This window comes from Danio rerio, chromosome 13, assembly GCF_052040795.2.
Source record: "Danio rerio strain M-AB ecotype USA chromosome 13, GRCz13ab, whole genome shotgun sequence".
NCBI lineage: Eukaryota > Metazoa > Chordata > Actinopteri > Cypriniformes > Danionidae > Danio > Danio rerio.
Window position 1 is genome coordinate 38,349,407 of NC_141033.1, and position 13,819 is coordinate 38,363,225.

Consider the following 13,819-nt stretch of genomic DNA (forward strand, 5'->3'; position numbering starts at 1 on the left):
TGGGGTAAGCAAAATAAACTCATTTCAAAGTGAAAACCAGATTATTTTACTTGTTTTAAAGAAAAACTCACTTAATTTTGACTTAATATTTATGAAAACAAGACAATATTTGTGCTTGTCTAGAAAATGCTTCTTGATTTAAGAATTTTGAGATATTTGGACCTGTAATGAGGCAATAACTTGACGTAAGAAAAGCAGTGTAGGCTGTGGTGTAACTAACATATCATTTTTTTCTCTATATATCTCTATAGATAATCAATGACCTGCTCCACTTTAAAGGCTCACATAAAAATGAGTTTGACACCCGTTGGAAAAGCTTCAATCTAATTAAGAAGTCTATGGAGAACAGGGTGAGATTTAATGTCAGTTATCTTGACGTCTGTATTTGAAATGTAGTTTACTGACACCATCTCTTGTTCTCTCCAGCTTCACGGCAGTAAACAGCACATCAGAGCTCTGCTCATAGACAGAGTCATGCTGCAGCATGAGGTAATATGACTTGATTATATAATTATTAATACACTTTACAAGGGGAATCTCACATAGCCAAATATGCATTTAAATGCAACAAAGTATGCATTTATCTTCTGTTATTAGGTTGTATTTATCTTTTGGTTGTATATGTGGCTCTGTATGTGTGCTTTAGTTGAGAAATCTGACCATGGAGGGGTGCAGCTACAGGAGTGTCCATCAGGACCTGATTAATGACCTGCTCAGACTGTCCACCAGCAGATACAGTCAGGTATGACAAGTCTATAAACAAACATGCACATACACTGCCCTCCACTAATAATGGCACCAGGCCTTGGTAAATATAAACAAAAAGGCTTTTTTATTGCTCAATGTTTTTATTATTATTATTTTTTAAACAAAAGCATTGAAAATGACATAAATGGTGCCTATTTTCCCTCAGGTGAGGTGTAGAGCTCAGAATGTGCTTTTCACAGCATTGGGAACCTACAACTTCTGCTGCAGAGACATTATCCCTGTGGTGCTGAAGTACCTGGACCCTGAGCGCACAGACGTCACCCAGCAGCAGTTCAAAGTAGATCTCACACAGCTCACAATGCATGCCCTCCAACACTAGTAGCCTTTTCACTTCTGTTGATCATTCTGCCACTTAACTGGATCATTTGTCTTTTCTCCAGGGTGCCTTATACTGTCTCTTAGGGAATCACTCTGGGATCTGTCTCGCCAACCTGCAGTACTGGGACTGCATTGCTCTGACATGGCCTGCCCTCGTGCGTTCTGGCATGAGCCCCTCCATGTCTCTAGAGAAGACTTCAATCGTAAGGCTTTTCGATGACCTTGCTGACAAGATCCACCGCCAGTATGAGACCATCTCTGTCAACTTTTCTGTGAGTTCTTCAAAGTGTGACTTGAATTGTAGAGAAACATCAGTTAAATTGACAAAAAAAGCTTTCCTTTCTCTTAAATGTAGTGTTTTAGAATATTCAGGGCTTTACATTAACTCCTGCCAACCCACCAAATGCGGGTAGATTTCAGCTCTGGCGGGTTAGACAGACACCTCCACTAGCCACTGTGGCTGGTTGGAAGTCATTTTTAAATTTTAGTTTTCTTTAAAGCAGAGTTCGATAATAAGCTTGGTTCAATATTCGTGCAAATGTGATCTAATCGAGAAGAAGCACGACTGTCAAAAATAACCGGTTGCACGAGCGAAAGAGCAAAAAAGAAGGTAAATACCGAACGAGAGGATGATCACTGTTAAAAAGCACGCGCTTCCGTTTACTTGCGCAAAGCAACCATGCCTAAAGGAAGCGCAAATGGTGCGATCGGTTACCTTTGAAATTGACTGGACAAAGATAATAGTGCACCCACAGTCCTGCTGCTTTGAAGAGCTCAAGATTTTTAAAGAATTCTCATATTCTTTTGTAAGCAGCGGTCACTGTTTCATTTTAATTGTTCTTTGAACAGATTATTAACAGACCTATATTAATCGTGTGCACGTGATCATCCCTTCATTATCAAACACAGTATGTTTCACCTGCTTTCTTTTGCTTAGTTATTTTTGTTAATATGGTTTAATTATATATTTTTTACAATAAAACGGTAAACAGATTACTGAGCATATTTTAGATACATGATAATAATTCTTTTTTCAAATGTAATGTTTTTTTAAAGAAAAGTTTTGATGAATTAAAAAGTGCACCTATACAGCTATATTTTCCTTGTTTTGACACATTAAAATTGTGGCCAAGAAATACTTATTTGGTGTGGTCAGAAATAAATTTGGTAAATCCTTAATTTTGAGCCCTGAAAAGTCATGTGAAATAAAAACTGCTCGCATTGTGTCACAACCCATTTGCTTATGCACAATGAGCAAGCTCATACACACAATAAGTTAAATAAATGAGGAGGCATGTGGACATAACACAACATCTAAATCAAGGCATTTTAGCATGTCAAAGTCAAATTTATGCATATAAAATATATTTTATATATTTAATATATTTTCCCAACAAGAAAAGTTTGGCTAGTGAAAATGGCGAGTGGCTAGTAATGTTGGAAATCTAGAATAAAACTTTTATTGTATCCTCTGAAATGAGCTGCAACTTCTACTTCAAAGAAAATTATTCATTCATTCATCTTCTTGTTGGCTTAGTCCCTTTATTAATCCGGGGTCGACACAGCGGAATGAACCGCCAACTTATCCAGCACATTTTTACGCAGCGGATGCCCTTCCAGCTGCAACCAATCTCTGGGAAACATCCACACACACATTTACACACACACTCATATACTACGTACAATTTAGCCTACCCAATTCACCTGTACTGCATGTCTTTGGACTGTGGGGGTAACCGGAGCACCCGGAGGAAACCCACACAAACGCAGGGAGAACATGCAAACTCCACACAGAAACACCAACTGAGCCGAGGATCGACCCAGAGACCATTCTTGCTGTGAGGCAACAGCATTACCTACTACGCCACTGCGTCGCCCCCAAAGCAAATTATAATATATAATAATTAATTATGATACATAATAGAATAAACGTCAAGCAAACAAAACATGCTTAGAATGCACTCCCATTTGGAGTTGGTGCTATATTATTAAGGCATACAATTATTTGTATAGTACATTTACCACATCTTACTAGTATCAGTAATTAGTTAAGGCTTGACATGTATATTAAATGTTGTTTTTAGTTAATGTAACTGTTGTTTATCATTTTAAATTATTATATTATATTATTTTATTATTATTATTATTAATATTATTATTATCATCATTAGAGACTTTACACTGCTCTTTGATGGGTTTTGTTTCAGATCCCAGAGAGTTGTGTCGAGATTGCTGTAAAAATGCTGAAATCTAGTAGTCCAGAACCAAACCCAGGTGCCGCTTCTGAACAGGAAGAACTGGAGGGAAGGAAAAGAGAGGAACAGAAAAACAAAGACGCAATGCAGTGAGTTTAACATAAAAATAACTGCGCAAAAATATGCTCTACATGTCTCTGTTTAGTCAGGCCAAGGATAACTGATGGATTTTCTGTTTTATCAATTCTAACAGGAAGTACGAGAAGCTAGTGGCGGATCTTTTGGACTGCCTTCACGATAGAAACATGTACGTCTAGTTGTAATGGACAGCACTTTATCTGAAGCATTTCTTCTTTAGACATGTTGTTCACAGAAATGTACATTTTGTCACCATGTTAGCTTAATTCTACCAACCTTAAGCTAATATTCTTTGGAAACACACATGAAAGTTATTTGACATCTAGTTGCAAAGCTGTTTTTTGTCAACAGAATATACAATCTAAATATGTGTGTCTAACCACACTTGTTTCTACTAATGAAATCGTTGAACATTTTTTTCTAGTTATGCTTTAGTAAGGGGTGCTGTTTACATGACAACGTTTAAGCCAAAAACGTAATATATGTTTTGGCTGCTCTTTTACATGACAATGCCGTTTCTAAGACAGAAAATGCCAATTCTGTGTAAACAACACCTGAACACTAAACTCTTTGAAAACAGTGACATCATTTACTTGCATAGTTTGTTTTTATGGGATTGTAGGTTAACGGCAAGTGCAAACAAACACACACAACAATGGCAGAGTTAGTGCTAGTGTTGTGTTTCCTAACGCTTTATCCGCTAAGTGTGTATTTACTTCACATTACAACCAAAACCAAAGGCGCACATTGGAAATTTTCAAGAGCGGCAAGCTACTGATGGCATGTCGTCACTTTATTGCAGGTATTGTTTACTATATGCTTAAATGCAGATCATTTTAAAAACATGGTCATGTGGACGTGAAACGTTTTCAATAAACAAGGGGAAAGATCAGTTTTTGGCTACATCACTGTCATGTAAACATGCACGTCATGATTTTGCCAAGTACGATGCGATCCTGGATTAACAACTATGTAATCTATACCTATTTCTTACCTAAATCTAAACTATAACTGTCAATTATTCCCAAAATCAGAGGGGAATAATAGTTGAAAAACAATCATGTAGATGTGCATAAACCTAACCGTAAGGCTAAACTTAACCCAAACTGTAAACGTATCCCTTAATTCTGATTGGCTGATTGGAATGTTGTTCCAGGATCATCATAGATGCTAATACAGGAACATCTCCTACTTAGTGAAAACATAGACTAAAATTATCTGATAGAGTGCACTGTTTGATTATTTTTAATGATCTTTACTTAACAATTACAAGCACAAGTTGATTATGTAGCGCGTCTTCATTAGTCTTGTTTATTTGACAGACCCTGGAAGTTTGAGCAGTTAACGATCGGCTTCCTCTCTCTGATGCTGAGAGATGACCTCCCATTGCCTTCCTCTGCAGTCCTCTTTTTCGTCGAAAGCCTGAACCACGACTCTCTCTTAGTTCGCAATGTGCGTTATACTTCCTTATTATACTTCTGAACATGTATGGACATTTTCACAAAGCAGTTAATCCTGCGGTGTGCTGTTTAATGTTCAGGTTGCGATATCAGCAGTGGCTGGAATCTTAAAGCAGCTCAAGAGACCTCACAAGAAAGTGGCAGTGAGTCCCTATGACATATCTGAGCTTAAAACCTCCTTACAGTCACGTAAGTACATTAGCTTACTGTAAGCAATATATTGCGCATCTGCACACATGCACTATGAACACCCACTAGACACTCTTGGACATTTATGCACATCTGCACACACTGGGCATATGTGTAGTTTTAGTAAACTCCATATAGGTGAGTGGGGTTGACAAACCATCTATAAGATGTTTCTGTTTGTACATATAACCCTTTTATATTGCAATACTTTTTGACAAAAATATATATCTCTATATAAGAAGTCTTTAAATATTTTATATTTGCTTTTATTTTCTATTGCATAACTTCTATCTCTCCATAAACTTATTGTTATTATTATTCTTTTTGGTATTGTTGTTATTATTTTAAGGTCACTAGTGGTTGTGTAAGCATTTTACTGCATAGTACACTGTCTATGATTTGTATGTCACAAATAAAATTTTAATTTGAGTGCTTTCTAGGATATGTCACATTTGCGACTTTAATTCCAGTTGAGTTATACAATGGAACTCGTATCAAGCAAGCAAAATATGCAGAAAGTGCACACTCATTTTAGATTGGTGCCAATTTTCTATTTTACACATACTCATTTCTGGTCTTTGTACATCTCAGCAATGCATTTTCTGAAAAGATATGTGTTTGTTTATAGAGATTGTATGGCAAATCAAGGTATACTTTTTTCCTGTTCTTATGTAGGGGATGGTAAAGCTGTGGTCTCTCTGTTGACGGGAGACAGACCTGATAACCAGTGGCTGCAGTATGACAGCAGCAGGTTGCCACGTTCCCAGCGGGACTGGGATGAATGCTGCTTTATTGAGAAAACACACTGGGGTTATTCCACATGGCCACGGTAAACACATGCGGTTTCCATTTTCTTTTTTTTCTTTTTTTTATGAAGTACAAAAGATAGTTAGTTTTAGTTGTCACACACAGTTCTCTTCCATACAGTGGCACTGGAAGTCAAAAGCTCCAAAGAACCACTTCATTTTTTTTCTGATTAGAAATGCAGTAAAACTAGTGTATTGTGAAATATTGTTACAGTTAAAAATAATTCTCTATTTTCAATTATTTAAAATATTATTTATTCTCTGATGGCAAAAAAGAATTTTCAGCAGCCAATACTCAAGTCTGTAGTGAGTCTGTTTTATCTATTTTGTCTTTTTATCTCCAGAGCTTTTGATAAATTAAAAGTTTTAATAAGCAAAATGTTTTAAGTCAATAGAAATCTGTTGTAACATAGTAAATTTCACTTTTTATCCGTTTTATTTATGCTTCACATCCTTACTAATTCAGGTATTAAACATCTTTAAAAAATCAGACCTCAAACTTTTAAAAGATAAAGTACAGCAGCTGTCTACCATAAGAAGATTAGCTAATTAAAATGTCTCATGTCATGTTTTTTCAGGAAGCTGATGCTCTATGCCCCTCTTGAGGAACAACCTAAACAGGGCCAAACTAGAGAAGAGATGAATGAGGTACGAACATTTTTAAACAGCAAGTGAACCTCAAAACTCATTATGCCACCTCATATTTCAACAGATATTTTCAGTTTCAGACTTGAAGTTTATGTTTTTTGTTGTAGAGGGAACAGATTATATACGACCATTTCTCAGACCAGCTGTTCATAGATCAATTCATTCAGTATTTGTCTCTGGAGGACAGGAAGGGGAAAGATAAATTCAGCCCACGCCGGTTTTGCCTTTTCAAGGTAACCGTCTGTGGACACAAATCTACCATCCCATCTTTCAAAACAAATAAATTGTTGACTAAAGTCTGTAGAAGTTTAAAAAAGAGGTTTTCAGTTTTGGTCAAAACTGTTTGAAATTATTTCATAATGCCTTGTGTTTTGAAAGGGTCTTTTCCGGAACTTTGATGATGCCTTCCTGCCCTTGCTAAAGCCTCATATGGAGCGTCTGGTTGCAGATTCCCACGAGAGCCCTCAGCGCTGTGTGGCAGAGATTATCTCTGGACTCATCAGGGGCTCCAAACACTGGAGCTACAGCAAGGTATTTACATACATACACACAATAAACAGAGTTCCTATGGGTCATGGAATATCTGGAAATATATAGAGATAAAATTCCACATTAAATGAAGAAATTATATGTATGTTAATAAATGTTAATAAATAAATAAATATTTATTATTATTATTATTATTATATTTATTTAATATAAATATATTTTCATTCATTCAATTAATTCCTCTTCGGCTTAGTCCTTTTATTAATCTGGGGTCGCCACAGCAAAATGAACCGTCAACTTATCCAGCATATATTTTACACAGCGGATGCCCTTTTAGCTGCAACCTATCTCTGGGAAACATCCATACACAGTCATTCACATGCATACACTACGGACAATTTAGCCTAACCAATTCACCTATACCGCATGTCTTTGGACTGTGAGGGAAACCAGAGCTATGTAAGTAATATATATATATATTGCTCATATATATGAGCAATATAAGAGCATATATATTAGCAATATCAGACTCATAGCAGTGCGATATGGCTGTATATCGGCACTGGCGTGAGACGTGCGTGCCCCCACCAGTGCCGATATACAGCCACTGCTACGAGTGTGATATTGCGTTTACACAACAGTTTGACAGCATAATTGTGTATATAAAAACAAAATCATACATGGAGAGTCTCAAAAACCCTTTTGTATGAGGAACTACTTTCTTCCGTGTTGGATTCAAATGATAAGCTGACAGTTAAACAGCTGAGCATACATCTTTTAAAGATTCTAACGACAATTTAGATCTGTAGTGTCTGCATGTTGCTGGCTGTATGTGGGCGGAGTAATACACAAAGGGTAAAGAGGGTGCTGATATTACTTAAATATATCACGGCTATCAGCCAATCAGATTCGAGAGCCAGACAGAAATGTTGTAAAAATATATTAAAAAAATATATAAAGGGGTGTAACTAAAGGGGTGGACTCTCACGACGAATACAGTCAGCCCACATGTGCAGTGACTAGTTATTAGACAGAAAAGACCCCAGCAGTGCAACAACTGAGGAGCCATTCACAAAGAATGCATCTTTGAAAACGTGAGATGCTAATTTCAGGAGAGGTTCTGCCATGTTACTGTTTATGTGCCAACTTGCTGCCCTGTAAACACAAGCGCGCAACTCTAGTCAAACCTTCGATTTCTTCTGATTGGTTCACTGCTGTGGAACTGACAGTATAACTGACAAATGAGTGCTGCTGTGAGTGAAAGCTGAAATTGTTTTACATTCACATGGCATCTAAAAAGCTGTTCCAAAGACGTCAGTGTATAACGGTCACTCACATCCGCCAAACAATGGAAAATAAGATATTGTCTCACCTTGTGAGCTTGTGAGTCAGTCTATAAATATGTGCCTTCTCTACACACATAATATTGAACAGTTGTTGTTCACTATAGTACTTCCTTTTTTATGGTTTGGCAATTTTTCAGCATCGTTTTATTTCTTCACACACATTAACTGGCAGTCACTGAGGTCAAATGCAGTTTCTGGACTGTACCAAACAAACATTTTTGAATGATAAAAGTCTAAAGAACAAATTTATGCATAGTTGTTCTCATAGTGTTTATAATAATCATGCAAAAATATTTTCAAGCTAAAAACCATTTTAATATTATGTTTTTATTTGAACATATTATGAAAAAATATAATTTTATATGTTTGTTTCATTATTTTAATTTGAATATATTATTAAAGATTAATAATAAGTACAATAGCAGCCTGTTTTAGGTTCACAAAATGTCATGGAACTTAGCCTTTTAGTCAGTGAAAGTCAGGGAGTTTTATATTTGACTTAAAGTGGGAACCCTGAATCCACTGTATTTCTGTGCATTTCAACAAAGATAAAATGACTGGGTTCAAGTTCTCTGCATGAACCCTCATACAAACTTGATAAACATTTGGGTCTCAAAGTCAACATAAAGACTTTTTGGACCAGAATGAAGATGTAAACATCATTGTTTGAGTCTGCATGTGTTATTATACATTACAGGTGGAGAAACTGTGGGCTCTGCTGTGTCCACTCCTCCGTAAAGCTCTCTCCAACATCACTATAGAGACATACATAGACTGGGGAACCTGCATCGCCACCGCCTGCGTAAGGACACGTTTGTCACAACCATGATTGTGGAGTTTTTCAAAAAAATGCTATTTTGGTTTGTGAATTCATTTTTTTCTCATTTTTATTTCACATATTCTGTTGTAAATGAGTCCGATGACAGAAAGGAATTCACAAATCTTTTTTTTTTTTTGTGTGCTTTTAATAACTTTAGCAGGGGAACTTTGAATTGATAAAAATTACAATTTTGGTTAAGAATTTCTGTTTCATCAGGAACTTCAGTAATTTATTAAGCATTACAACTGACTGCAACATTAAACTACAGTATGTTATGATTTTGAATGTTTTCTGAAGGATCATATGACATTAAAGACAGATTAATGGTTGGAATGAATAACAGGAATACATTACATTTCAGATGTAGAGATCGAAATCAAATAGAAAGTTATTTAAAAACATTTTTAACAGTCGTGTATACTTTCATATTTTTCCAAATTAAATACTCTTTGTGTATGCATGTGTGGGTGGGTGTGCTGAACAGGAAAGCCGAGACCCACGAAAGCTGCATTGGCTGTTTGAGATGCTGATGGAGTCGCCAGTCACAGGAGAAGGAGGCTCGTTTGTGGATGCCTGGTATGACACCAATTCCTCACCTTTGTTGAACTTTGTCACTTTGCAGTGCCATGGTTTAAAAGGGGATTTATTGAAAGTGGCATATATATATAAGTGTCATCTTTCTAAGTGTGCTCTGATCTCACCCACTTTAAAAAATACAAACAATTACCCTTATTGAAAGTCTTGCTTTCACTGCATGATTAAGATTATTAGAATGCGGTTAGAATGGCTATATAATTCGCACATATATATCCCTGTATGAGTTTTTTATAATCATTTGAAGTATGCTATAGTTATATAGTTAGATATTTTGTTCCCTAATGAATCCAGTCAATTGCTTTATCTCTAAATGTATCATCTGTTTTGAAAAAAATAATTTGAATGAATGATGAATTGAAACTCTCATTAAGAAAAGGACTTACCACAATTATCTGCAGTGTTAGTGGCGTATTCCTTTATCCATGATGTGTAAACCAGCAAAGGTACAGGCATTAAAAACAACACACTCATTTGATTATAAATTTACTAATTATTATTATTAATAATATAATCTTCATTATCACCTTTTTTAAAATATATATTTATTTTACATTTATTTAATATTATTATTATTATTTATTTATTTATTTGTTTAGTATTTTATTATTCATATTTTTTTTTCTTCATTTTAGCATTGTTGAAATGGGCATTTTCTGTTGTTTTGTTTTAATGTAATTGTTATCAACACTTACTCTTAATAAAATTATGTGATTTAAAAAAAACACGCACACTTAGCAAAATAATGTTCAATTATCATTATCAAAAAAATCAAATCCCCAGAAATATTTAGATGCCTTTTTTCCCTAGTTTTTTCTATGCTTAGTTTTTCTTTTAAAGCTCTTTCTTTTTGACGTGATCTCAACTGAAAAATGAATAGAGGGTGAGACAGAGAAGCTCCTCCCCTTTAAAAAAACAGCCTACAGAATTTCGTTTTTATCACAGCTCTGCCAGTGAGAGTGGTTGAGCTCAAGCTCATTAAATGAAAAGGAATGAGAAGCGTCTTGAAGGGGGCGGGGCATGTCAGAGCATTTGATTGGTCTGAAGATTTGATGAGAAACTAAAGTATGAGATGATGTGAAAAAAATCCTTGATTTATTTAAGCGGAAGCGACAAATTGCACGCTTTGAATGTTTATATCAGGTTTATATCTTCCAAGCACATATTTTGTCAATGTTTTGAAGCATACTAGCTAATTGATAACCTTTAAACTAACATCATAAAAACTTCATTTTAATTTCAAGGGACTTTTAAATAAACAGTAATTTCTCTCTTTCAGTCGGCTATATGTGCTACAGGGAGGTCTTGCTCAGCAGGAATGGAGGGTCCCAGAGCTGCTTCACAGGTTACTGCAATACCTAGAGCCCAAACTCACTCAGGTCTACAAGAATGTACGCGAACGCATCGGCAGGTATGACCTCAAGCCAATCAGTCTTTTCATGGCTTAGTACAATAGTATCTGCACTTACTCTGAGAAAGCGTTCATTCTTTCTTTTGCCTCTCAGCGTGCTCACCTACATCTTTATGATTGACGTGGACCTGCCGTACACTCAGCCCACCACTTCCCCACGCATCAGAGAGTTCACAGAGCGAGTTCTGGCCCGCCTCAAGCCTTTAACAGAGGGCGAGGAGGAGATCCAGAACCACATAGTGGAGGAAAACATGGAGGGAGATCAAGACGAGAGGACACAGGCCATCAAATTACTCAAAACTGGTGTGGATCTTTCTGTTTGTGTCATTATAAAGACAACAGGATTTGTTTGTTTTAGGGAACTGTGATTAAAGTACATGGATGATTATAACATGTACATATATGTCAATCACAGTTCGTTAATATACAGTTGAGAACAAAGTTATTAGTCTGTTTTCAAATATTTCTCAAGTGATATTTAAGTCAGGGTGTCCGTGGGGTCTTAAAAAGCATTAAAAGTTTAAAAATCTATTATTAGAAAATTAGGCCCTTAAAAAGTATTAATCGTGGTTTTACGAGGTGAATAATTGTTCAAGCTTTGTCCAAAGTGTTTGACACTAAAAAAGCGTAAATATGTTTATTTTCCTCCTAATATTAACAACGGCGTGATCAATCCATGCAATTGGTTTCGGCCGGGGCGCATCCGGCCAAGCTCCTCCTTCCGGGTGATGTCATGTAACGTGAGGTGATGCTCTCCACATATAGTAAAACCATAGAGCGAAACAGATGGCAAAATGGGAAAATCTATGTGTGCGTACTTCTGCTTGGAGAAGATGAGTTTAACAGTGGCTGAATCCTGTCACTGAAAACAACCGCATAATTTATTCTTTCAAGCTTTGTTTCTTCCGAGCTTATCGGAGTTCTGTTGCATATTTGTGCTTTATTGATTTATTTAACTACTACTGTTTATTAACCACTGTTTATTTAGTTAAATGTTTGATACTGGTTAGAACTTGAAGTGGTGATGAGACCTTAAAATATTCTGAGAAGGTCTTTAAAAAGTCTTAAAAAGGTAATGAAATTATCTTTAGGATTCCTGCATATAGCCTGGTTAAGGAAATTTTTACAGTATTTCCTATAATATTTTTTCTTCTGGAGAAGAATTCGACTTGAATAAAATCAGTTTTTCATTGTTTTAAAACCATTTAAAGGTCAATATTATTAACTCCCTTTAAACTATTTTTAATTGACTCAAGAACAAACCATTGTTAAATAATGACTTACCTAGTTAAGCCTTTAAATCTCACTTTAAGCTCAATACTAGTATCTTGAAAAATATCTAGTAAAATAATATTTACTGTCATCATGGCAAAGATGAAAAAAAATCGGTTATTAGAGATGACTTATTAAAACTATTATGTTTAGAAATGTGTTGAAAAAAATCTTCTCTTCATTAAACAGAAATGGGGGGGGGTGTAATTGAAGTATAATAATAATCTTAATAATTTTGACTTTGTCTGTATATAGTCAGTAATAGATGGTTCAAAACAACTGCGGCTGTTTGTAAGAAGCCTTTTGTGACATTATAAGTGTTTCTTTTGATAGTGCTAAAGTGGTTGATGACCAGTGCCGGACGCTCTTTCTCTTCTTCTGTACCTGAACAACTGCGTCTCCTTCCTCTCCTCTTCAAAGTGAGTGCCAATGTTGTCTGTAATGTTTTCAGAGTGCCACGATTATGTTTTTTTTAGATTTTTGTTTAATATAGATGTTTGGAAATGGTCTGTGAAGAGTCAAACTGCAGGATAAACAGAGTCATTATCTCCCATAAGACAGAATCATTTCTGAACTGCCTGAAATGAATCAATCAACATTTAGTTAAAAACTTTGTTGTAAATTTGTTACAAACCAACATAGGTTTGTAACAAATTTGCATAATGCCAGTCTATAGTTTTTTTGGCTGCCATCAAACAGTGTCAATTTAACCCTTAAACGTTGAAGTTGGAGATGAGACCTGTTAAAGTTTGGTTCATGTTTTCAGCTCAAAAAGGAATCAACTTTGCAAAAAGCTTCAGTTTTGAATTGATATAAACTGACACCATTGTTAATGTTCTTGTTTATAATTGCTGAGGAAGCTCCTGGAGCTGTAAATCAGATGGTAATGGTCTCTTGTACGCTGTAAGCGATAGCCCAATCACAGCAGACCAATCACCAATCAGTACAAAGCAGCTCTCTTAAAGGAGTTTATAGAGACTGATTTCATGAACAAGCAATTTCATACACTGAGAAATGAGATGATGCTGCAGTGTGTATTAGAAAAATAAATAGTATTTGTTGACCTTTAAAATAGCATAATAATAGGTACTTTAAGCTGGTCTTTCTCAATGTTTCCAGATTGCTCCTGTAGAGAATGATGACAGCTATGATGAGATGAAGACAGATGCCAAGACATGCCTGTCTCTTATGTCTCAGGGCCTGCTGTACTCTGACCAGATCCCACAAGTCCTCAGTGCACTTGAAGAGGTGACCGTTTAGTGCCCATAACACACACACACACACACACACCATGAACAGATGGAAATATTGCTCATTTTACTTGAGTAAAATATTCTGGTCACACTTTACAATTAGGTTTATTAG

At 35.8% G+C, this 13,819-nt stretch overlaps 1 protein-coding gene across 2 annotated transcripts in view; it reads left to right on the plus strand.

Moving 5' to 3' along the window:
* psme4a (proteasome activator subunit 4a) overlaps positions 1-13,819 on the plus strand; it is a 55,274-nt gene that overhangs the window by 27,978 nt on the left and 13,477 nt on the right. For both annotated transcript variants that reach the window (XM_087278578.1, NM_001423996.1), the window contains 19 exons: positions 252-350; positions 427-489; positions 647-742; positions 914-1,045; positions 1,149-1,358; positions 3,294-3,430; positions 3,535-3,588; positions 4,742-4,871; positions 4,960-5,068; positions 5,744-5,897; positions 6,453-6,522; positions 6,630-6,755; positions 6,901-7,053; positions 9,055-9,159; positions 9,662-9,753; positions 11,051-11,182; positions 11,277-11,485; positions 12,788-12,873; positions 13,574-13,702. In XM_087278578.1, the coding sequence (XP_087134704.1) occupies positions 252-350; positions 427-489; positions 647-742; positions 914-1,045; positions 1,149-1,358; positions 3,294-3,430; positions 3,535-3,588; positions 4,742-4,871; positions 4,960-5,068; positions 5,744-5,897; positions 6,453-6,522; positions 6,630-6,755; positions 6,901-7,053; positions 9,055-9,159; positions 9,662-9,753; positions 11,051-11,182; positions 11,277-11,485; positions 12,788-12,873; positions 13,574-13,702 (2,286 nt within the window). The remainder of the gene's footprint in view (positions 1-251; positions 351-426; positions 490-646; positions 743-913; positions 1,046-1,148; positions 1,359-3,293; positions 3,431-3,534; positions 3,589-4,741; positions 4,872-4,959; positions 5,069-5,743; positions 5,898-6,452; positions 6,523-6,629; positions 6,756-6,900; positions 7,054-9,054; positions 9,160-9,661; positions 9,754-11,050; positions 11,183-11,276; positions 11,486-12,787; positions 12,874-13,573; positions 13,703-13,819) is intronic.